This window comes from Apodemus sylvaticus, chromosome 16 (assembly GCF_947179515.1).
Source record: "Apodemus sylvaticus chromosome 16, mApoSyl1.1, whole genome shotgun sequence".
Classification (NCBI taxonomy): Eukaryota; Metazoa; Chordata; class Mammalia; order Rodentia; family Muridae; genus Apodemus; species Apodemus sylvaticus.
The window spans coordinates 67,278,564-67,301,385 of NC_067487.1; the positions used below are offsets into that span (position 1 = coordinate 67,278,564).

General features: G+C 46.1%; 1 protein-coding gene across 1 annotated transcript in view; it reads right to left on the reverse strand.

The window, feature by feature from the left end:
• Positions 1-4,345: 4,345 nt before the first annotated feature.
• The window catches only part of Arsb (arylsulfatase B), a 161,904-nt gene continuing 143,427 nt past the window's right edge, over positions 4,346-22,822 (reverse strand). Inside the window, exons 7-8 of the mRNA XM_052159435.1 lie at positions 8,114-8,233; positions 4,346-6,810 (exon numbers count right to left, since the gene is read on the reverse strand). Coding sequence (XP_052015395.1) covers positions 6,545-6,810; positions 8,114-8,233 — 386 coding nt within the window. The 3' untranslated portion in view covers positions 4,346-6,544. The remainder of the gene's footprint in view (positions 6,811-8,113; positions 8,234-22,822) is intronic.

Below are 22,822 nucleotides of genomic sequence, written 5' to 3' on the forward strand. Positions count from 1 at the left end.
CATGGCAACCGTGCAGAGGTGAAAATAATGTGTTTACTGCCACTTGGTTTCACAAAGCTCGTGTCTCTCTAAAGGGAAGTGGCTAGTTACCATATTTAGTCAACATATTGGCTGGGATATTGTTAAAAGCAGTCAAACTAGAGAAAACTCTTTAGCACAGTTAGAATGCCAGTCTCCCAGGGCCGGGCACAGTGTTGGAGTCTTTTGTATCAGTCCTTGGTCTCCGTACCTAAAGGCACAAGGCTAGACCCTCACCCAGGGTGGTAAACTCTTCAGGGTAAACAGCAGCAGCTCAGCTTAGAAAACACAAATTGATGTTTTATCTGTGTTTTTTAAAAAAGACTGAAAGGAAATTAAAAAAAAAAGAAAAGGTCTCTTCAAAGCCAATTTCAAGGCCAGCAAGATGGCTCAGTGCTTGCCACAAAATCTAATGATCCGAGTTCAATCTCTGCATTCCCACATGATGGAAGGTGAGAACTGATTCCCAAAAGTTTCCTCTGACTGTCACACTCCTATCATGGTGCAAACACCCTTGAACCCTGAAACCCCCAACACATACTTGCGCGCGCGTGCGCACACACACACACACACACACACACACACACACACACACACAGACTTAGTTTGCAGGCTGGAAAGATGGCTGGCTGCTCTACAAAGCTGAGTTAGGTTCCCAGCACCTACACTGAGCAGTTCACGCTGCCTGCAATTCTAGCTCCAGGGAGTCTGTCGCCCTCTTCTGGCCACTACAGACACTTGCATTCTTGTGCACACCTCTCCCCCACCAAAGACATGACTGAACATAAAATAATTGAAAAAAAAAAAAGCTTTCCCTCAACACTGAAAATGCTGTATTTATATGTGCCAATATTTACAACCCCGCTTTGTTTATTAAAAAGAGAAATAGGCAGCCCTTGTTCTGTTTGAAGTGTCCTGGTTTTGTTTAAAAATACTTTGTAAGTGGGTATAAGATGTACTCCATAAGTGTATAATATCAGTGCATCTTGGGTGTTTATATCTGCATATACCTGTGACAAGATCACCACCAGTGAGTTAATCCCTTAGATGCAGCACCTGCATGTGACATGAAGGCACAGCTGCTTTCTGGGAAGGAGGATTCAGGCCTTGGGTCCAGAGAGCCCTGGCCCTCTGTTCTGCTGATGTCTGCCTCTCTCCACTGCCCAAGTCTGCACCCTAGCACACACCCCTTTCCAATTTATTTATATTGTAATAAAACACACCCTCCCACTGTCGTGCTTTATAAAAACAAAGAGACCAGAGATATGTTTGGTGGAGGTGCAGTCAGGTGTGGGGGGAGGGAGTGCCTCTGCGGGACCAGCCACACTATGAGTCATGGGGAGGGGAGTTGGAGTACAGACAGACAGACAGAGGGGGGGGGGCAGGCCATGAGCACATGAAGAGAAATAAGGGAGAGGAATGGGAAGGGAGGAGGAGCAGGAGGAAGCAGGCAGAGCAGGAGCAGGAGAGCAAGAGAAGGGAGGGGCGAGGAACCCCCCCTTTTATTTTTTTAGTTTTTAAATGTTCTTTTTTTAAAGATTTATTTATTTACTTATTTATTATATGTAAGTACACTGTTGCTGTTTTCAGACACACCAGAAGAGGGCATCTGCTCTCATTACAGATGATTGTAAGCTACCATGTGGTTGCTAGGATTTGAACTCAGGACCTCCGGAAGAGCAGTCAGTGCTCTTAACCGCTGATCCATCTCTCCAGCCCCGGTACCCCTTTTATAGTGAGTCAGACACAACTGGCTGTTGCTAGGTAACTGTGTGTGTGGGGAGCCTAGACTAAATGCCAATACCCACACCCCCACACAAACATAAAGCTTTTCACTATACCTGTGGCCACTTTTCTTGCCACTGTAACAAATAGCCAGGGGTAGTTGAAAGGCAGAGTAATTTATTCTGACTTACGATGTTAGGGTTTCCGTCTATGGCTCTGTAGTGAGGCAGAGCATCACGGTGGTGGGAGAATGTGACAGAGGCTGTCATCTCATGGGGACGGCACAGAGGGATGGGCCAGCCTGAGTAACAGGATGCAGTCTACCCCCTTTCACGCCACCCAGATCTGCAGCTTCTGGGGCACAGCCATGTGCACAAGGCAGGCCTTCCCCCCTTAGTAGACACTTTGTGGAAATGTCTTCCGATTCACCCAGAGACATGCCTTGCCAATCTCCTGTCAATCTAATCAAGATGACAAGATAAGCCATTACGGTAACCAATTCAATGGTATCGGCTATATTCACAGTGTTAGGTGATTGAAATCCCCACCTCCTCTAAACCTTTGTCAGAAATCCTGTACTGTACTCACGGGACAGTATCTTCTCACTGTCCACTCCCCGAGACCTCAAAAACAGATCACACTTTATTTTTTCTCTATGAAATTTGAATCTGCCTATTCTTTGAAACTTTTTCTTTTCTTTTTTGTATATACATGTATTTATTTAATGTGTGTTGGGGCCTGGAGTCACCACACGTGTGCTGTGACTGAAGAGACCAATATCGGCTCAGGACCCCCAAGACCAAGTTCTCAGGCCAAAGGAGGTTTATTTGCCCCAGAGGGACAAGGGGCAGGGAATAAGAGGCAAGGATAGGAGAGAGAGAGAGAATGAGGGAGAAGGGGAGGGACAAGGGACAAGGGCAGGGCTATCTGTCCTGGAGTGGGAACACAGGACTGCCTCAGGATAGAGAGGAGGCAGACATGGCCCATAGGAAAATGGCGACTTATAAAGGTAAAAGGGAAGGGAAGCCCGTGTTAGGATGAGGTGTTTAATGTTAACTGAATGTTAATTAGGTGAGCCCAAGGGGGATTTTTATTGCTGGACTTCAGTATTTTGATAGCTGGGCCTTGGTGGTCAGTTTCAGGAGAAGGAAGTGGCCAAATGAGGGAATAGGCCTTGGGGGTTAGCCTTAGGAATGTAACCTAAGGGTTTTTAGCAAGGCAGAGGGAATGGGGGAGAAGGGCGAGGCTTGCCAGAGCCAGGCTCACTACCCTCCGGCTGGCCAGAGTCCCTTCGGTGGCACAGGGTGGGTAGAGGGCAAGTTGTGGGGGGTCAGCATTCTCCTGTGATGCAGGTCCTGAGGCCTGAACTTAGGTCACCAGTCTCAGCAGCAAGCACCTCCTCGCTGGCCCTGTGTTTTCCTGTTCTTAATTCATGCCCGTGGGATTACACAGTATTTGCCCTTCATGCTCAATGTCTTGCATTTATCATAATATTTTCAAAGTTGTGGGTGGGTTAACTAGGAACAGCCCCCACAGACTCATGTGTTTGAATGCCTAGCCCATAGGGAGTGTCACTGTTAGGAGGTGTGGCTTGTTGGAGGAAGCGTGTCACTGTGGAGGCGGGCTTTGAGGTCTCAAAGCCACACCCAGTGTGGCTCACACTATCCTTCTGCTCCCTGTGGATCCAGTGCAGAACTCAGTTCCTTCCCCAGCACATGTCTGCCTGGATGCTGCCATGTTCCCTTCCATGAGGATGATGGACTGACCCTCTGAACCTCTAAGCTAGTCCCAATGAAACGCGGTCCTTTATAAGAGCTGCTGTCATGGTGTCTCTTCACAGTAATAAAACCCTAACTAAGATAAAAATGAATCCAAATTATAAAATGTATGAAAACTCCATTTCTTTTTGGGACTGGGAAACACTTTGTTTTGTACACACAATGTTTTATTGCCCACTGATGTGTTGATGATTCCTGAGCCAGGTCTGTAATGAATCTCATAAAGAAGACATAGAATGGGTGTAGGGAGATGGAGCGGCTGTTAAGAGCACTTACTAATCTTCCAGAGAACGCAGGTTCAGCTCCCACACCTAAGGCAGAAGACTCACAACTGTCTGTTAACTCCAGTTTGAGGGGCTCTCACATCTTTTGGCTTCTCTGGCACTCATATGTACATCCATGCATGTGTGTGTCTCTCATTGCGTATGTGTGTGTGTATGACGTGGGGTGTTTATGACAGGGCACAGATGTCGGGAGGCACATCTCTGAGTCAGTCCTCCCTCCCCACCCTTCTGTGAGGTCAGGTGTCCATCTTGTGGGCTAAGCTGTCTATCCATTGAGCAGTCTCAGTGGCCCTGACATATTTAAAAAAACTCCAATATTTACTATATTTGTGTAGCATATGTGTTGAGATGTAATTCACATAATATAAGACTGGCAAGTCCAAAAAAAAAAAAAAGTGGCAGTTCTTCTATTACCCAAGCCTTGCCTCTTTCGTTGCATTAAAGCTTATCGGCACATTGGGGACATTCATGACATTCAACTACCACTGCTCTAAGCTCCCGAACTGTCAACAAGGAGAGGCCCCATGTCCAAGGCTGACACAGTTTTAGAAAGATTTTATTTTGCCCCTCAAATCTGGAACAGTCATGTAGTAACAAAGCAACACATTCACAAGTTAACTAAAACCTTCAAGGTTAAACAGAATCGGAAAGAACTAACATTAATATTTCTAAAGATAGGCTATCAATCTTTTCTTTTTTGTATAAAACATGAAAATCCAATGAGATGAGATATAATCTGAGACATATTCCATTCTGTTTTTATCAGACAAAACCTCCAGTCATTTTTAAAAATCACTTTCTGAAGGTCTTCTCAAACCCGTTAGTATGTTAACGTTCCAAACACAGCCCACAGTCACAGCTGGAACTGAGGACGGCTGTTCTGAGAACACTGAGGAAAGATCAAATAGCTGTTATGAAGTAGGAACCTTCAGTCTGGAATACTAAAGGCCACCAATAGCGACAGGGGAAGGACACAGCAGGGGGACCCAGACTCACATCCTCAGGCTGCCACAGTCTTTGGAGTAAGAAGTGTCCTGAAGGCAGGCTGTATGCCAGCCCAGCTGGGTAAGGGTTGGTAAACGGTGTCATTAGTTGTAGCACCACTTTCTTATAATACTCTTACCATAATAAAATACAGAATATTAATGTCCAGGAGACACTGCTCCTGAACTGAAGAAGACTGTACATATCATATTATGTGGTGGTTTTAATTTCTAGTGTGCAGTGAAGAAAGGAAATGGAGATCATTGGCAAAGGAGACTTCCAGGGAAACAGAATTCTCTTTTGTTCACCTGCGGAGGACGTCATAGGCCTGCCACTCATCGGCTGCTCAGGTGGGAGGGGACAGCTTGGGGACAGAACAGTAAGGGCTGGAGGATATTTACACTGCCCTTATAGTCAGCTCCCTGACTGACTTGTGGCTCATGGTGATGCTTTCTTATTCACTCTGTTCATTAATTTTTTTAAAAAAGTACTGGCTATCTACCATGTCGCAGACACAGTTGATGGCATTGGTGATAAACTGTGAATGTGGCGGTTGTGCTGAGGAGAAGTTCCTGTGGGCTTGTTACTCCCTGCGGCGAATCTGGTGGACTCACATCAGTAGGACTTATGAGGGTTTGAGAAAGGGTTGAAGGTCAAATAGTGTATTCTCATTCTCCAACCCCACAACTCCAGAGCCCCAGAACAAGGCAATGAAACAAACCATGAAAGGCACGTGGATGGTGTCTCCTCTGTTCTACCGAGGCCAACATTCCAGACATTGGCCGCTTCCTTTCTCAGACCGCCCCATCTGTCATGATGGGTGTTAACACCACGATAACACCAGGGCAAAGAGGTGTTATCCTGGCCTTTCTTGCCACTGCCTGAGAAAACAGCATAGACCACGGCATATTGGGAGATACAGCCACAATCTTGACGGATTCCATACAACTGTGAATAAACCTCCTTAGCAGATGTCACAGACCCACAACTCCCATTAGCATGGACATGGAATAACCAGTCCACCGTCTCTGGGCAGGGCTTAGGACTATCCCAAAGCTCAGAATGGGTGGAGCAGAGGGGAAAGAGACCTCAGGCACGCGGCAGTGAAGAGTCACATGACAGGACCGGAGCCACATAGGCTGGGTAGCAGAAGTCCAGACAGAATAAGCAATAGTGGGTGGGGGCGGAGGTGGGATAAAAACACATTTAGTTACCGTGGAAACCAAAAGCAAGGTACAGGCCTGCCTCCATGCTGGCTTACTGCAATGGGCTGTGTGCTCCACAGTGAGGTGAGTGAGTGGGTGACTCATGGATGTGGAAAGGCCAAGCAAGAGCTCACAGACAGGGAGTCCTCACAGCCAACGGAACCACTAGCAACCATCTGCTCGCTGCCTTTGTTACAAGAAATGTGCCTTGCCAATAAAGCTGGTTATTAGCAGAGGGAGTTCTAACAGCTGACTTGTGAAGCAAAAAGAACCAGCTGGCCTGGCCTCCAGGACTCAGGGATAACTTCCTGGGTCAAGTTCCCAGCGTGTGCAGCTTAGGAAGCAGGATGAACCCAGCCACCCCTGCCCCAGACGCTAACTCCAGCCAACAGCAGGATCCTTCCAGATTTTACTGGCTTTTAAAATGTACTGTGGGTTGAAACTGGACTCCTTTGGTGGGTTATGTGGCATGAGGGCCAGGGGAGAAGGGTCCTGAGGTCTAACCTGCACAGAAATGTGCTGCAGCCCCTCCCTGCCCCCCGGGAGAGCCCTACATCCAGGGGCTCCACACACCAGTACCCTTGGGATCGCAGCGGGGGTCCAAAGGTGGGAAGAAAGAAGGCACAGAATGTTCATGGTAGTACTGTAGGCGGGAAAGAAGGTTCTGGACAATGTGGGGATGCTCCTGGGACACGTCGTGCCTTTCTTCAGGGTCCCGATTGATATCAAAGAGCCAGAGAGTCTTGGTTGGTGGATCCACTGAAGGTATCTCAGAGACATTGGACTGAGATGGAGGCGGGAACCAGTAACCACAGCCTGGCAAAGAAATTAAAGTTTAGTGGGGGTGGGGGAGAAACACTGTTGGTGGGTTCTAGGGACAAGGCTTCCCTGGCTTGTGTGGGTCGTACATAAACGAAACAAACAAAAACCAGTGCCTTTGCTGTTGAGTTCAGAATATGCTTTCCATGCCAAAATGATACAGATCCTATAGCTTTACAGCAAGGGGCATTAAAAACCATGTGTGGGGTGGTGGCAGGACGGGGGTCTTAGTTGTTACGATGACTGGGGGCAGTGAGGGTTCTCCTGCTATCAAGCAACAGTACAGCAATTCTAAGAGCTGTTGCAATACGCGGGACAGTCCCAAACAATGAACTGTCACTGTAAACACCAAGAACACTGATGAGCTAAGCATTGCTAATTGCATCAGAGCCTGTGTAAATATGCCATATTCACAAAACACTGGAGCTGTCCCTTTCTCAGGAAGGGAGAAGGGAAGCAGGCTCTTCCCCAGCCAGAGCACTGGCGAGGATCTGCATCTAGCTGGGTGCGCTATGCCTCACAGTCACACATGTCTAAAAATCCATATATGTTTATGAAGCACCGAAGTGGGACTTTTCTCCTCTTACCCCCCACTACAGATGATGACGACAACAACAACAATGACAACAACAACAACTTGGAGGAGGGTCAGAATGAGCCTCTGAAGCCATTCCTCCACCCTGCAGCTTTGGGGCCTCATTTTGGTGAGCATTCTCTCCCTGTTCTGTTGGGTGGAAAGTCTACTTAACCCGACAACAGAAGTTGTGTAATCTGGACCAGACAGAGGCTTAAAAGAAGGCCAGGAAACCACAAGCAGATAGCTGCTTTCCTAAGATCTGCAGGGACTGTAAAAGATCTGAAGGACTAGTTGACATTTCAGATGTCAGAGCAAACTGAGGCGTTGGGACCGGGTCCGGTGCGGACAGCCATTTGTCCCGGGGAAACGGGCTGAGGCCAGAAAGGGGGCCGCCCTCTCGCCCATCACGCTGATCGCATGTTCGTGTGGAACCTGGCGACTTCACACCTCCTGAGTACTAAGAATAGAGTCATGTACTCCACACTGCAATAAAGTTTTCTTCACATTGTTCCAATTGTAAGTAAGAAATAGAGGACGGTCAAGCAGAGAGAAGAAAGGAAAACTGTTGGCAGGGAGCCTTGAACAGCCAGCTAGGCAAGGAGGAGGAGGGCTTGATAAGGACTTCCCTTTCTATGGAAATAGTCCAGGAAATGAAGTCCCAGAGGACAGACTGAGGACACAGCCCTACTCTGGTGGCCGCAGGAAGGGAGCTAAGCATTCTACCTGGGTGGCCTGTGAGGAGTTTCCAATTTTTGTATCTGATCCCAGCATGGATAGATGTGTTAAAGGCAGAATGTTCTAAAGGAAAAGAATCCTTTGCTGGAGTCATGTTCTTGCCAGGACCTGGGAAGAAATAGTTTGGAAGAATTAGATTGCTGTTATTGGCCTGTGTCATTATAAATCAACATTTTATACCCTTCTTGCAGAACAGTAGCCTTTGTTCAACACCAGAGTACAAATGTGCGTCCTGCCACAGAAATGAATCTCTTATTAAATACAAACAGAAAGTATAGTTACATTAGATGTCAGTCATAAACCACCACAAATATAAAGGAAATCCCAAGGAGATTAGAAGACTAATCCATCCTTAAAAAATCACTGCATCCCGCCAACATGCAGAGGCCATGTGCACAGCAGTGTCTGCTACAGCAACCGAGCTGGGCAGTGGCTGTGTGCACAAGCACGGGCACACACGGGTGCTCTTTTTCCTCTTAAATGTGTAAGCGAAATACAGTTTCTGCGAATGGTTGTACCTCTGCAGATAGTATATAAAATTATAAAATGCACATTTTATTGAAGTTTCTGTCAAGCTAGGAGAGGTTAAGCACAGTACCAAAAACTACAGACACATTTCTTTTTAAACCATTCATGAAATTTAAACATCAGTGAGCAATGTTTTTAGCGATTCAGTAGAATAACTACAGGTATGGGACGCGTTTGAGTATATAAAGCGTGGTGGTGTGAATAGGTTTGGTCTCTGTAGACTTAAGCATTCAAGTGCTTGGCACTATTAGGAGGTGTGGCCTTACTGGAGGAAGTATGTCACTGTGGGGGTGCGCTTTGAGTTCTCCTAATGCTCAAGCATTCAACAGAGTGGAATCAGAGAGCCTCTTCCTGGCTGCCCGGGAAGACAGTCTCCTGTTGCTTTTGTAGAACTCTCAGCTCCTCCTACACCATGCCTGCCTGCACACTGCCATGAAAATGGACTGAACCTCTGAAACCGAAAGCCAGGCCCAATCAAGGGTTTTCCTTTAAAAGAGTTGCCTTGGTCCTGGTGTCTCCTCGCAGCATAGGAAAGCCTGACACATGGATTATATTAATTTATCATTTTAAGGTCTTACAGCAGTTGATCAAGTTTCTGGGGGGGAGGGGAAGTTATTAATACTCATCCTCTTCTCGAGTTTAGAACCAATTACGAGCCAGAGCCAGAGCCAGAGCCAGATAGCCTGAGCTAAAGTATCACCTTTGTGCTGATGAAATGGCCTCTAGAGAACGTGACTTTGGGTCACAGTAGAAGAAGTGTACTGGTGGCTGCCCCCTCCCCCCGTGGCTTTCGCTTGACTGCAGTGACAGTCTCAGGGTTCCCTCGGAGCACACAGTGAGGCTCAGACTGTTTGCAAACCCCCAGGACACGTGCTGGCCCTCAACTTAGAGCCAGGAAAGAGTCTCAGCTGAGCACACTCAGTCTGGTATTTTTGGCTAACTTCTTCTCTCATCCGCATAGGTGAAGCCCCTTTAGCTGAGGACATTGTTTGACCTGTGATGGCAAGGGATGAGTGTACTATGACCTCGAGTACATATTTACATATCTATATTAGATATTTACATATCTATAAGCTTCAACGTTTGGACCCCACCGAATACTATTGGGTCTCTTTTAAGGTCACATTTCTTTCTTAACTTTTCAAATATAGTCAAGGCAGTTGTCCTGGGGACACTCTAGAAGGCCCCCTTGTTCTATTTGAACATGTAGACAGCCTAGTAAGTCAGTCCAGGCTGTGTGCTTAGGCCTGTAAACGTGCAGACTCACGGAGCAATCAAACAAAACAGGGCTAGGGGCGGAGCTGAGTCACAGAGCCCTGGCCTAACAAGGTCAAGGCCCCAGCACCTGTCAGAGCACAAACCAAAGCAAGGAGTCCTCAAGGCACCAAGGAGATGGAAGGCAGTGGAGAGCTCAAGTCCAGGGCAGTCAGACGACAACAAAACTTTGTGTCTTGTGCCAGGGCTCCCTGGATTTGATGCAAGGTTTGGCACAGGCTCTGCAGGCCATGGAAAAGGTGAAAGTCCTATCCCTTGTCAGTCTTTCCAAGTCTGGGCACCGATCCAGTACACATCAGCGGTTTTAGTCTTAATAGGCACCCACAAGGAAAACCTGGCCGATTTCTTGCTTCTTTGCTTGCAAATATTTTGGCTGTAATACAAATGGATGCTTCTAGTGATGGAGACAGGCGGGGATGTGCTCACGGGAAGGGGTTCATGGCATGCAGGCTGTGATGAAACCGTGAATCTTCTCATCTCCCTCACAAGTTTGTATAAAGGGCACATTTCAATAACAAGTATTTCGGGTATTAAATAAAACAAGCATCATTTTGTGAACATAAACAGAAGGAAGGGAACTGCTAACTCAGCACTAACTACATTTATATACAAATACATATACACATACACATACATATATATAGGAACAGAAAATACCTAAACAACAAGTCTAGGACTAAACAACGAATACTATGATCTCAATTTTATTTTTCTTTTTTTGAGTGACTGAACACAGAGAACATGTCAAAGGATATTAACTCCTTAGAACCGTCGCCATGTGAACAGATGTGAAGATCTTGCCATATTTCCTTCAAAAACTGCTATTACGTTTTATTTATTTTACACAATTTGTTTGTGTGTGTGTGTGCTCGTGTATGTGCGTGTCACTGTGATATGTGGCGATCACAGAATAACTTGAAAGAGTCATTTCTTTCCCTCCATCCTGTGGATCCAGGAGATTGAACTTGGGTGGTCGGGCTTGTTGTAGGCGCCCTTTACCCACTGCCATCCCTGGAGACAGTTCACTGGTGAAAAGTCCACAGCTTTATCGTATGTTTGATTTTGAAACCCATGTGGAGGTGATTTTTGTCTATGAAGAAAGATAGGGATCAAGAATGCTCCTGTTTTCTTCTTTCAGATAAGAATTTTAACGATCTAAACACCATATAGTGCAAAGCCGGTCTCCTCTGCAGTCACCTGTAGTGATGCCCTTGCCAACTGCCCCGTGGGCGGAGTCTGTTCCTAAAGCTCCAGTATCGAGGGGGCCTCTCCCTGATGCTGGCAGAGGGTTGTGTCTGTGCTGGGCTGTTCAGGCACCAGCCACACATGGCTGTGGAGCATACGAAATGTGGCTGATACAGCCAAGGAACTGATTTTATATTTTACCTTTTTGAGACAGGGTCTCTCTGTGTAGCCCTGGCTAGCCTGGAGCTTGCTATGTAGACCAGGCTGGCCTTGAATTCAGAAATCCACCTGATTTTGATTTCCTGAGTGCTGGGATTAAAGGCATGTGTCACCATGCCTTCCTATTTACACAACACACATTTTTAACCTAATACACATTCTATCACTGAGTTATACTCTAAGCCTTATACATTTGTTAGGTATTTTACTCTTTTTTGATTCTATTAAAATGTCTTTTTAAATTTTCATGTTTGTTTGGTTCATATCTACTGCATGAGATACAAATGACTATGTGATCCTCTTTTATTACAAACTGGTTGAAGCTGTTTTTATTAGTTCTCACGGCTTTTACATTTTGATTCATGATTTTAAAAACTATATCTATCAGTCATCTATCAATCATCTATCATCTGTCTGTCTGTCTGTCTGTCTGTCTATCTATAATCTATCCAGTTATTTAGTGGTGTGTGTGTGTGTGTGTGTGTGTGTACACGAGTGCATATGCATACCAGAAGTATCAGGACGATTTGAGAACTTTGGTTCTCTTAGGCCTCCAACATGTAGGGCCTGGTGACCAATCTGGTCACCAGGATTGGTAAGGAGAAGCTCAGCATTTTTAATATTCAACGTCATGACAGACTTACTTCCCAGACCATTTGGGTGTCTTTACTCCCCCTCCCCCATTTCATGTGTCATTGCTTTGCCTAATTCTCCATATAATGCTGATGCAAACAAAGAGAGCATAATGCAGTCCTGTAGCTCCTGATCTATGATGATAACGTAGGACTTTCAGAATAGACCTCTCATCTATCAGTAAGACTCATAGCGATAGTCTGAGCGCTCCTATCAATGAAGGAGTGTTGCATTTGTCTAACTGCTTTTCTGGGTCTATTAGGTTATCTTTTTTGTGTCTTTGGTCTATTGACATGGCATCTTGATTTTCAGATATTAAGCTGATCTTCACCCTACATGATCACAGTATATAATTTTTCTTTATATATTTCTGGATTCCATGTCCTGATTCATAAGATAATCATCTTAGGGAGTTCAATCGGGCTTGTTAACTATTTGCACATCCCCATGGAGAAATGTCTTCCGGATTGCTTAGGAATCAGACAAGAAAGGAAGAGGACAGAGAGAAGAGAGCCTAGAATTACATACATTGCCCCTCAGAAACAGAGACTCTCAGTTTACATTGTGTGTGTGTGTGTGTGTGTGTGAGAGAGAGAGAGAGAGAGAGAGAGAGAGACAGAATGAGAGAGAGAGAGACAGAGAGACAGAGAGAGAGAGAGACTAGGAATGGTGGTTCCTGGGGCTTTATATATACTAAGTACCTACTGTACAAGCAGCCCTAACAGAACTCCTGGAGCTAGCGCTGTGGCTGGGCACAGCCAGGCAGAGAAAGACAACTGTGTGTAAGCAACAGTGGTAAGTGTTGCCAGGACTGTGGGCAGCAAGGACTCTAGGATACCAGAGTGGGGAGTGTTGATAGTGCAGGAGGGGAGACAAGGCCCCACAAAGAAACAGCAGCCAGCGTGAAGCTGCGGAGCAGGCAGGCACCGCTAAGGTTTGTATTTTATGACTTTTTTGTGGGCTGAGGTGTAGGGTAGGAGTGGGATATGTGTGCTGAGCCGGGGCAGACCTTGTCATATCTGTGTGCTCAGACATCGGAAACTGTCATTTTACAGTTTCCACTCAAACTTGAATGGCTTCATCAAGATTTTCTTGAGGTTGTTTGAAATACCTAACCCCGCGGCTGGAATTTGTCACACTGTGGGGACTTGCAGCTCAGGCTCCCTGCAGGGCCAGGGCACAGCTGTGGGCTCCCCACGTGCCTGCTGTTGCTTCGAGTACTGGTTTTTCAAGCTTAGTCTCACAGACTGTCCCAGTGACACCAGGGGCCACCTCAGAAGGACAACTCTAATTCGTGTATAAATTTGGAGGACAATGTTGAACAGATTCAAGGATCTTTGCATTTGCTCGAAGTCAAGTGACTTAGTGAGGCCACGTTGTTTTGGAACTTGGGAGTCCCAATCCGTGAATGAAATTCAGACCTAGACACTTGTCCTCAATAAACCCATTAAAAGAACCAAAACAAAAGCAGGAATCAGAAAAAATTGTCCAATGTGGTTGGATTATGAAAAAGGTGAAGGGACAGCAACTCCTCGGGTCCTTCTTCAGGGTTCTGAAGTGAGATCAAGTTCAAAGAGAAAGCCAAGAATCTAACCCACAGCTAAGCAATGTGTGGCCCCACCCACCGCTGACCTATCAGTATCTGGATTTAATCTCATCCTGTAGGGTGGTCTGATAAGTGGTTAAAACTATGAAATCCCTTCCAGGGAGACAAGTCCCCAGTTCCCTTCTGTCTGGTCCCCTTTCCTCCTCCCAGTATGAGATTTCCTAGGGAAATTCCCATTTCTCGGGGGTCTATTGTTTCAATAGTCTGTTCCTTTAGATTGTTATCTCTGCCACACCAGTTGGACATAGACAATGACAAGGGATGAGAACTCGGTATGCACAGGCCGTGGGTGCACGTGTGGCCTGTCCAGTGTCATGCTGGAAGGCAGAAGACTGGATCAGAAGGAAGAGCAGAGAGAGAACAGGAAAGGAGAGGTGCTGGTGCTGGGGAGACAAGAGGAGGGCACCCCGAAAGGAGGAAGCAGTGGGGAAGACGGCTGGGCCCCCTGTGCAAGCCCAGAGGGCTTGGCAACAGTGCTGTCTTTCCTTCCCTGCAGCCCCGCCTTGGTTCCTGTCAGGTTTTCCCTGTAGGTGAAGACACAAGGCACGGGTGAAGCTCACTCAGGGTGTGGAGCTCAAGCTCCGACTGTCAAAACCCTTAGCAGGGAGGCCTGCCTGCCGTTAGACAGTCTGTTCCTTCCTCGACTCTCACCAGATTAGTGCAGGTTTTCTGTCACACCCACACTACTTACTGAGAACCCTGTCTGTCCTTGGCAAAATCCTTACAACTTGAAACAGGAGTGTCAGGGAAAATATGCCAGACATGAAGCTAATCAGAAAAAGGTGGGAAGGGACATTACAGATGTTATTTATTACCTACAGGGGAAAATCAGAATGCTCATTATTTTTATATATGCACTTCATATGATGTGTCTCGAATGAATCTAAGTCCATAATTTTCAGTTTACAAAGTCAGTTTCTCTGACACCTACTCACTCAGTCTATAGTCGATATTCTAAAAGTCCCTGTGGAAAGACAACTCGGAGGTGGCTGGCTCAGCCTACAGAGCTCTGGTAATCGCAGTTGAATTGTGCATGGTGACGGCTCGAAAAGGAGCCTGTTTATGGGGAGCTTCAGCAGCTGGGTAGTGTCTGACACTAGCCAGGAGAGTACGCTGAGCAATGTCAGGCAGGAAACGGAAAGCAAGCATCCCTGAACTGTCAGCTGGGGACCACACTGAGGGGAAGCCGTCACCATCGGTACCCGAAGTAGACTGCATGTTTACTTTGTACTAAATCTCAAGGGGTTTATTTGATACATTCATTTATCTAGAAAGCAGAAAACCTATCTTCATCACTGTGGCTGCTACATACCAAATCCTCAGAATCAAAGAAGCCAGAGTGTGACCAGTAATGAAAGGATGCTTTGCTTCAAACACCCCACATTGTAACATATACAATAAACACTGTTGCCAGAGAAAGTACAAAGGAGATAGGACTTCCCTGGGAGGGTGCAGAAGGAGAACTAGGCTCTGGACAAGATGTCTGTGGCAGGTTACGAAAGTCTGAAGATCAGGCGTGATGGCACCTACCTGTAATCTCAGCACCTCGGATGTTGAGGCTGGAGGATTGAGAATTTAAGACAACCTGGGCTACATAGCGAGACCCTGGGGATGGGGGAAAAGGCGGGCTGGGATCCTAGCAGAAAGACTGTCTCTCTTTCTGCAAAAGTCTCGTCCCTTCAGAATCTTCTTTTCCATCTCCAAGTGAAAGAGGCATACAAAGGGTTTCCTGTACTCACTCTCTCTCTCTCTCTCTCTCTCTCTCTCTCTCTCTCTCTGTGTGTGTGTGTGTGTGTGTGTGTGTGTGTGCAGGGCACACATGTATGTATGGAAGCCTTAAATCGACACCAACGGTCTCCTTTCAATGTTCTCTAGTGTTCTCTACTTCTCTCTCTCTCTGAACCTGGGGTACACCATTCTGCTCAGCTAGCAGTAACCAGCCCCGTTGTCCTAGGAGTTGTGTCCCTAGAGCTAGTGTTAGGCAGTGGGCGTGCCCAACCAGTTTTAACTCGAAGATGGGGACCCTAGTCCTCATTTCCTTGTCCCATGTAAGGGCTTTATCCACTAAGCCATCTCCCCAAGTGATGGTTTGAATATGAATGGCACTATTTGGAGGTGTGGTCTCGTTGGAAGAAGTGTGTCACTGTGGGCGTGGCCTTAAGATCTCCTCCTAACCATGTGGGAGTTAGTCTTTTCCTAAGGGCCTGTAGATGAAGATGTAGAATTCTCAGCTCCTCCTGCACCATGCCTGTCTGGATGCTGCCACCTTGATGATAATGAACTGGACCTCTGAACCTGTAAGCCAGCCCCAATTAAATGCTGTCCTTATAAGAGTTGCCTTGGTCATGGTGTCTGTTCACAGCAATGAAACCCTAACTAAGACACCCCAGATTCCTCCTTTTCTTTTTCAGCCTTCTCTGTTCATCTTTTAACTGCTTTCATTCTCCAAACTGGAACTCGACATCCCACCTGGTATTTTAGACTTCATGATCTTACCACCCTACTCACATTCCTCTGTCTGTGGAATCTCCATGGCTCTAATCCCAGGACCGGCCCTGGGTCCACGTGGCCAGCATCTGGCCATGGCTCTAACCCCAGGACCGGCCCTGGGTCCACGTGGCCAGCATCCTTCATGGCTCTAACCCCAGGACCGGCCCTGGGTCCACGTGGCCAGCATCTGGCCCTCTCGCTTCACTCACTCACCGCCCCTTCCACCCAGCCCTGCATTTTCAGAAGAGGAATTTACCATTTATCTCTTAATTTTGGCTTGGCTTCAAAGTAAGGTTCAACCTCTTCGGCCCCTCCCGCTCTCTGTTGTTAACCTGGCTCCCTAACCTTTATTTTGTGCCCACGTGCCACAGGCCTTGTTAACTGTGTGGCCCAGGAGAAGCATCCCCTCTCTGGGGTTCCAGACTTCCCATCAGGCGCCTTAGCCCAGCTTCTGCCTGAGGAGCTAAAGTGGAAGAATTACATCAGCTGGGCAGAGAAAGGGGCAAGGGATGGGAGCTGCAGAGAGCCAGGGCGGACACGCAGAGGCAAGAGAACTGGGGAACTAGACTGATGTATGGGAGAGTCACAGAGGATCCTGAGGGAGGCAGGAAGGGACTTTGCTGGCAGGACAGCTCGGAGACAGTGATTATATTGGGCTTCTCTCTTTTTTCCTTCCTAAAATTGAAAATGAGACTCCCCCCCTCATAATATATCCCCTTAACAGTTTCCACTCCCTCTACCCCTCTAGTTCCCCCTCTACTCTTCCAGTCGTCCCTCTACTCCTCCAGTTCCCCCTCTACTCCTCCTAGTTTCCCCCTCTACTTCTCCAATTCCTCCTCTACTCCTCCAGTTCCCCCTCTACTCCTCCTAGTTTCCCCCTCTATTCCTCCAATTCCCCCTCTACTCCTCCTAGTTTCCCCCTCTACTCCTCTAGTTCCCCGTCTACTCCTCCAATTCCCCCTCTACTCCTCCAGTTTCCCCCTCTACTCCTCCTAGTTTCCCCCTCTATTCTTCCGGTTCCCCCTCTACTCCTCCAGTTCCCCCCTCTACCACTCCAGTTCCCCCCTCTACTCCTCCAGTTCCCCCCTCTACCCCTTCAGTTTCCCCCTCTACTCCTCCTAGTTTCCCCCTCTATTCTTCCGGTTCCCCCTCTACTCCTCCAGTTCCCCCCTCTACCCCTCCAGTTCCCCCCTCTACTCCTCCAGTTCCCCCCTCTACCCCTCCAGTTTCCCCCTCTACTCCTCCAGTTTCCCCCCTACCCCTCCAGTTCCCCCTCTACTCCTCCAGTTCCCCCTCTACTCCTCCAGTTCCCCCCTCTACTCACATCTGGATCCACTCCCTTTTTGTCTCTCATTAGAAAACAAACAATAATAAATAATAATAAAATATTATGAAATAAATCAATATTAAATAAAAACAAATAATAATGGAATAAGATACAATAAAATAAAACAATAGGCAGGCGGATTTCTGAGTTCCAGGCCAGCCTGGTCTACAAAGTGAGTTCCAGGACAGCCAGGGCTACACAGAGAAACCCTGTCTCAACCCCCCCCCCCCCACACACACACACAAATAAATGAATGAATAAGTGAATAAATGAATAAAATAAAACTAAAACTAATATATTGGAATAGGACAAACACACAGGGAAAAAATCTCAGAAAAAGCACAAGAAACAGATAAAGATGCACAACCTACTTATTCCCACCCTCGAAAATCCCATAGAAACACTAAACTGGAAGTCATAATGCATATGCAAAGTACCTGTAGGGTAAGAACAGAGAAGAAAAAGCTTAATACACACACACACACACACACACACACACACACACACACACACATACACACAAAATAAAAAAAAATACGATTAAAAAAAAAGGAGAAGCCCTGACCTGACATTCTGAGACAAGGAGCCTCCAAAGATGCTGTTGGGTTCATTGCTGTTGGCATTTCCTGCTGGGCATGTGACCCACCCTTAAGAGTAGTTTGTGCAGTGAGACTCCCCCGGAGAAAACTAAATGTTCATTTGCAAGTGGTTATCAACTGGAGGTTGCTTCAGGGTTCAGCATGGGAGGTGTGTCTTCTCCTGGTGCAGACCCACGTAGGCCCTGTGCACGCTGCTGCTTCCATCTTAAATTTCTCCATGCACAGATCCTGTTGCTTTAGAGGGCTTACTTTCTTGGTGTCCCCCATCCCTCTGGCTGCTCCTCTTCTACCGAATCCCCTGAGCCCTGAGGGGATTTGATGGAGACACCCCACTTAGGGACAAGTGTTCCTAGGCCTCTCACTCCCAGTGCAATGCCTGGCTGTGGGTCTCTGTGTTTGTCGCCATCTGCCACAGGAGGAGGCTTCTCTAATGGCTGAACAGGGCAAGGTTAGGCTCCCCTGGCCCCAGTCTGTACGGGGCTTCTTCACAGAATGCCCTCAGAAACATGAACTCAGGAGCCAATGAGCTTATAGCAACCAAGCTACGGCAGAGAGCCAGAGAGCCTGCATCTTGCCATCTTCTGGGTGAAGTGCTCGCAGATGGTCTGTCCTGGCCCAGCATCCGTGTGCCAACCATGCCTCTGATCCTGCCGCACATGGTCCAGTCTAACACAGGGTGATGGCTACTCATCCAACTCACAGTTTCAGTCTAACTCTCTCTAAATACACGGTTTTCAAGTAATTGGTGGAGTCTAACAACAAATGGCTATAAATAGGCATCGTGTGGATAAAGAAGGGAAACTAACCAAAAATATTCTCTCTCAGCCTGTGATTAAGATGATGAGCGTAGAACAGGCTGGGCCGTCTGTTTTCTGGCTTACGATGAAAGACGAAAAGGCTTCCCCACCCCCACCATGGCATTTAGCGAAATCCTAACCACAGATCCCTTCAGAGGACCCAAAGGCCTCGCTGAGAACCGAGCTTTCCTTGCGTGGCACAGTTTCTATCCCAGCAAGCAGGAAAGACATGTCTGGGCTCTGAGCACATTTTTGGACAAGGATGAAATGATACGAATTTAATAGTTAATTTGGAAAGGGGGCTTTGCCTGTGGTTCAGCCACGATGGCTGTCAGGCGGGCCTGGCCTCTGTGCTGCTGGGGAGGGCATAGCCATCGCACTCCCAGGAGTCCACACTCCAGCTGCAGCAGTGTCAATTACGGTGCAGAAAACTGAAGCTGGGTGGCATTCTTCCAAGAACAGCCCCCCACAGTACTGCTGTCCACTGCCCAAATCCCAGTGTTACCCAAACCCGTAATCACTGCAAGGGGGCCCATGAGGTACTGCTTGCCAAAGGTACGAGCACCAATAGCAAGGCGGCTCCTTCTTGCCTTCCCTGGCTCTGGGCAGGAGCCCCCTTGACAGGAAGGAAGTTTTATACTCTGAGAAGCTATCAGGCTCTCACAGGAACCAAGATCCAGAATAGGATCTTTCTCCAAGGAAAGCTGAAAACATGCTTGGCAGAGTAAGCAAAGATCGCTACATTGCTCTATAAGGATTCAGGGAGAATGAAATACTAAAGAATTGCCACCAAGTCTTCATGTCTGCTTCGGAAAGCTCAGTCTCAGGGAACACCGGCCTGGAAGGACCCTGAAGTGTAGGTCTGCTTCGACTTGTCACCTTTGGCTACGAATTCCCACAGACAGTTCTCCTAAGGTTTCCAAAGACTTGGTTCTTTTCTGTAGCCTGAGCTGACTTCTTTCTGCATACCCAATCCTGACTTACCTAATTTTGTGGCACCTCACACATACTTGTGATAGGACTCACCAAAGGGCAGACTCTGAGACTGTGCTGGCTAAGCTATTCTGTAATGTGTGTGTGTGTGTGTGTGTGTGTGTGTGTGTGAGAGAGAGAGAGAGAGAGAGAGAGAGAGAGAGAGAGAGAGAGAGAGATCTTCCTTCCCTCTATTGAATAATCACTTTATCAAAGCAGATAGGAGAGACTTACCCCCCTTCCCCTTATATCAGTGGAAAGCACCTGCATTCGGGGAGTGTGAGCTCAGCAGACTCCTACTTCTGAACCTGCATTTGGAAAAATCAATTAAGAGGGGGAGAAAAACTAAATGGAACTGAGTTTTCCATCTGAGAGAGTGAGGAAGGTTTACAAACAGCATAGAGGACTATGCCTCACTGGGGACCCCTTTTTGCCAGAGGATGGTGACCCGCAGAGTCTCTGAGGAGCAAAAGCCCATCAGTGCGATGAACTCTGAAATATGGGCTATTGGTCTAATGCCCTCTTTTGGCCTTGGTACAGTGTGTCACATGACAGCCATAGGCTGGTGGCTATTGGTTACCCAAATACAACCAGATAAAGGGAGATGCCATAGAGATCAACTATGATCTTTAGCAATCCACTCTACAATTCTAATGACCAGAGAGAGGTCTGAGGGTTCCCAACCCAGACAAATGATAATATTCAAGGATACAGAAATGCTAACCATCTTGATTTGACCATGATATATTATATACATATATCAAATTATAATGATCTACACCATAAATATGGACAATTATGATAATTAAAATCTCTTAAACCAGGCATGGTGATAAATACTTTTAGTCCCAGCACTCAGTAATCAAAAGCAAGTGAATCTCTCTGTGAGTTCAAGACCTGCCTGGTCTACAAAGTGAGTTCCAAGACAGCCAGAGCTATATTGTGAGACTGTCTCAAGAAACAAAATCAATCAAACAAAATTTTAAACTGGGGATTGTGGCTAATGCCAATAATAATAATAATAATGATGATGATGATGATGATGATAGCAGCTTCTAGTCACCATTTGTACCAGCGAGCCAGGCGGTTCCACAGCCTTCTGTGCACAGCTGGCCAGGAGAGAGGGATCTCCCAGCAGCGCTTTCACTTCTGAGTGCAGAGGTGAGATCTCCACCTTGTCTCTGGAGGGGAACAGCTAGGAGCACACAGGCTCTAAGATCAGTGGAGCAGCTGGGACAGGAGCCTTCGGGTCACCATTTTCACCAGGGAGTCAAGTGACTCTACTGCCTTCTGTGCACAGACCCTGCCAGAAGAGAGTTGGTCTCCCAGGAGTACTGATGCAGGCTTACAGGACTACAGGAGGGACAAGCTCCAGCCAGAGACAGCAAGACCAACTAGCACCAGAGATAACCAGATGGGGAAAGGCAAGCACAAAAACCCTACCAACAGAAACCAAGGCCTCATGGCATCATCAGAACCCAGTTCTCCCACCACAGAAAGTCCCAGATACCCTAACACCTCAGAAAAAGCAAGAGTTGGATTTAAAATCACATCTCATGATGCTGATAGAGGACTTCAAGAAGGACATAAATAACTTTTTAAAAGAAATATAGGAGAACATGGGTGAACAGGTAAAAGCTCTTAAAGAGGAAACACAAAAATCCCTTAAAGAAATACAGGAGATCATGGTCAATAGGTAGAAGCTCTTAAAGATGAAACACAAAAATCCCTTAGAGAATTATAGGAAAACACAAACAATCAAGTGAAGAAACTGAAGAAAACCATCCAGGACCTAAAAATGGAAGTAGAAACAATGAAGAAATCACAAAGGGAGACAACTCTGAAGACAGAAAACCTTGGAAAGAAATCAGGTGTCATAGATCAACAACAGAATACAAGAAATAGAAGAAAGAATCTCAGGTGCTGAAGATACCATAGAAAACATTGACTCTATAGTCAAAGGAAATGCAAAATGCCTAAAGCTTGCAACCCAAAACATCCAGGAAATCCAGGACACAATGAGAAGACCAAACCTAAGGATAATAGGTATAGAAGAGAGTGAAGATTTACAACTTATAGGGCCAGTAAATATCTTCAACAAAATTATAGAAGAAAGCTTCCCTAACCTAAAGAAAGAGATGCCCATAAACATACAAGAAGCCAACAGAATTCCAAACAGGCTGGACCAGACCAGAAAGTCCTCCTGGCACATAATAATCAAGATACCAAATGCACTAAACAGAGAAAGAATATTAAAAGCAGTAAGGAAAAAAGGGCAAGTAACTTATAAAGGCAGGCCTATTAGAATTACATCAGACTTCTCACCTGAGATGATGAAAGCTAGAAGATCCTGGGCAGATCTCATAAAGACCCTAAGAGGACACAAATGCCAGTCCAGAGTACTAGATGGAGAAACCAAGATATTCCATGATAAAACTAAATTTATACAATATCTTTCTACAAATCCAGCCCTACAAAGGATAATAGATTGAAAATGCCAACACAAGGAGGGAAACTACACCCTAGAAAAAGCAAGAAAGTAATCTTCTTCCAACAAACCCAAAAGAAGGTAACCACACAAACATAAAAATAACATCAAAAATAACAGGATGCAATAATCACTATTCCTTAATATCTTTTAATATCAATGGACTCAATTCCCCAATAAAAAGACAGACTATCAGACTGGATACATAAACAGGATCCAGCATTTTGCTGCATACAGGAAATGCACCTCAGTGTCAAAGACAAACACTACCTCAGAATAGAAATGTTTTTTTATGTCTACCATTTTATATCTATAAATTTTCATGAAATCATCAATTTTAATGTGTTTTTCTATTTATTTCTTGAACTTTTTCAGAAATATTTTCCATGTAAATCTTCAATTTTACCAGAAAATGTTTATAATTCTACTTTCAATTAACTTAGAAATATTTTTATACCTACCATTTTATCTGTATAATTTTCTATGATAATCTTCAATTTTAACATGTTTTTCTACATTTTCTACAATTTTATCAGAAATATTCAATTTTCACTCAATCTTCAATTTTATCATAAAAT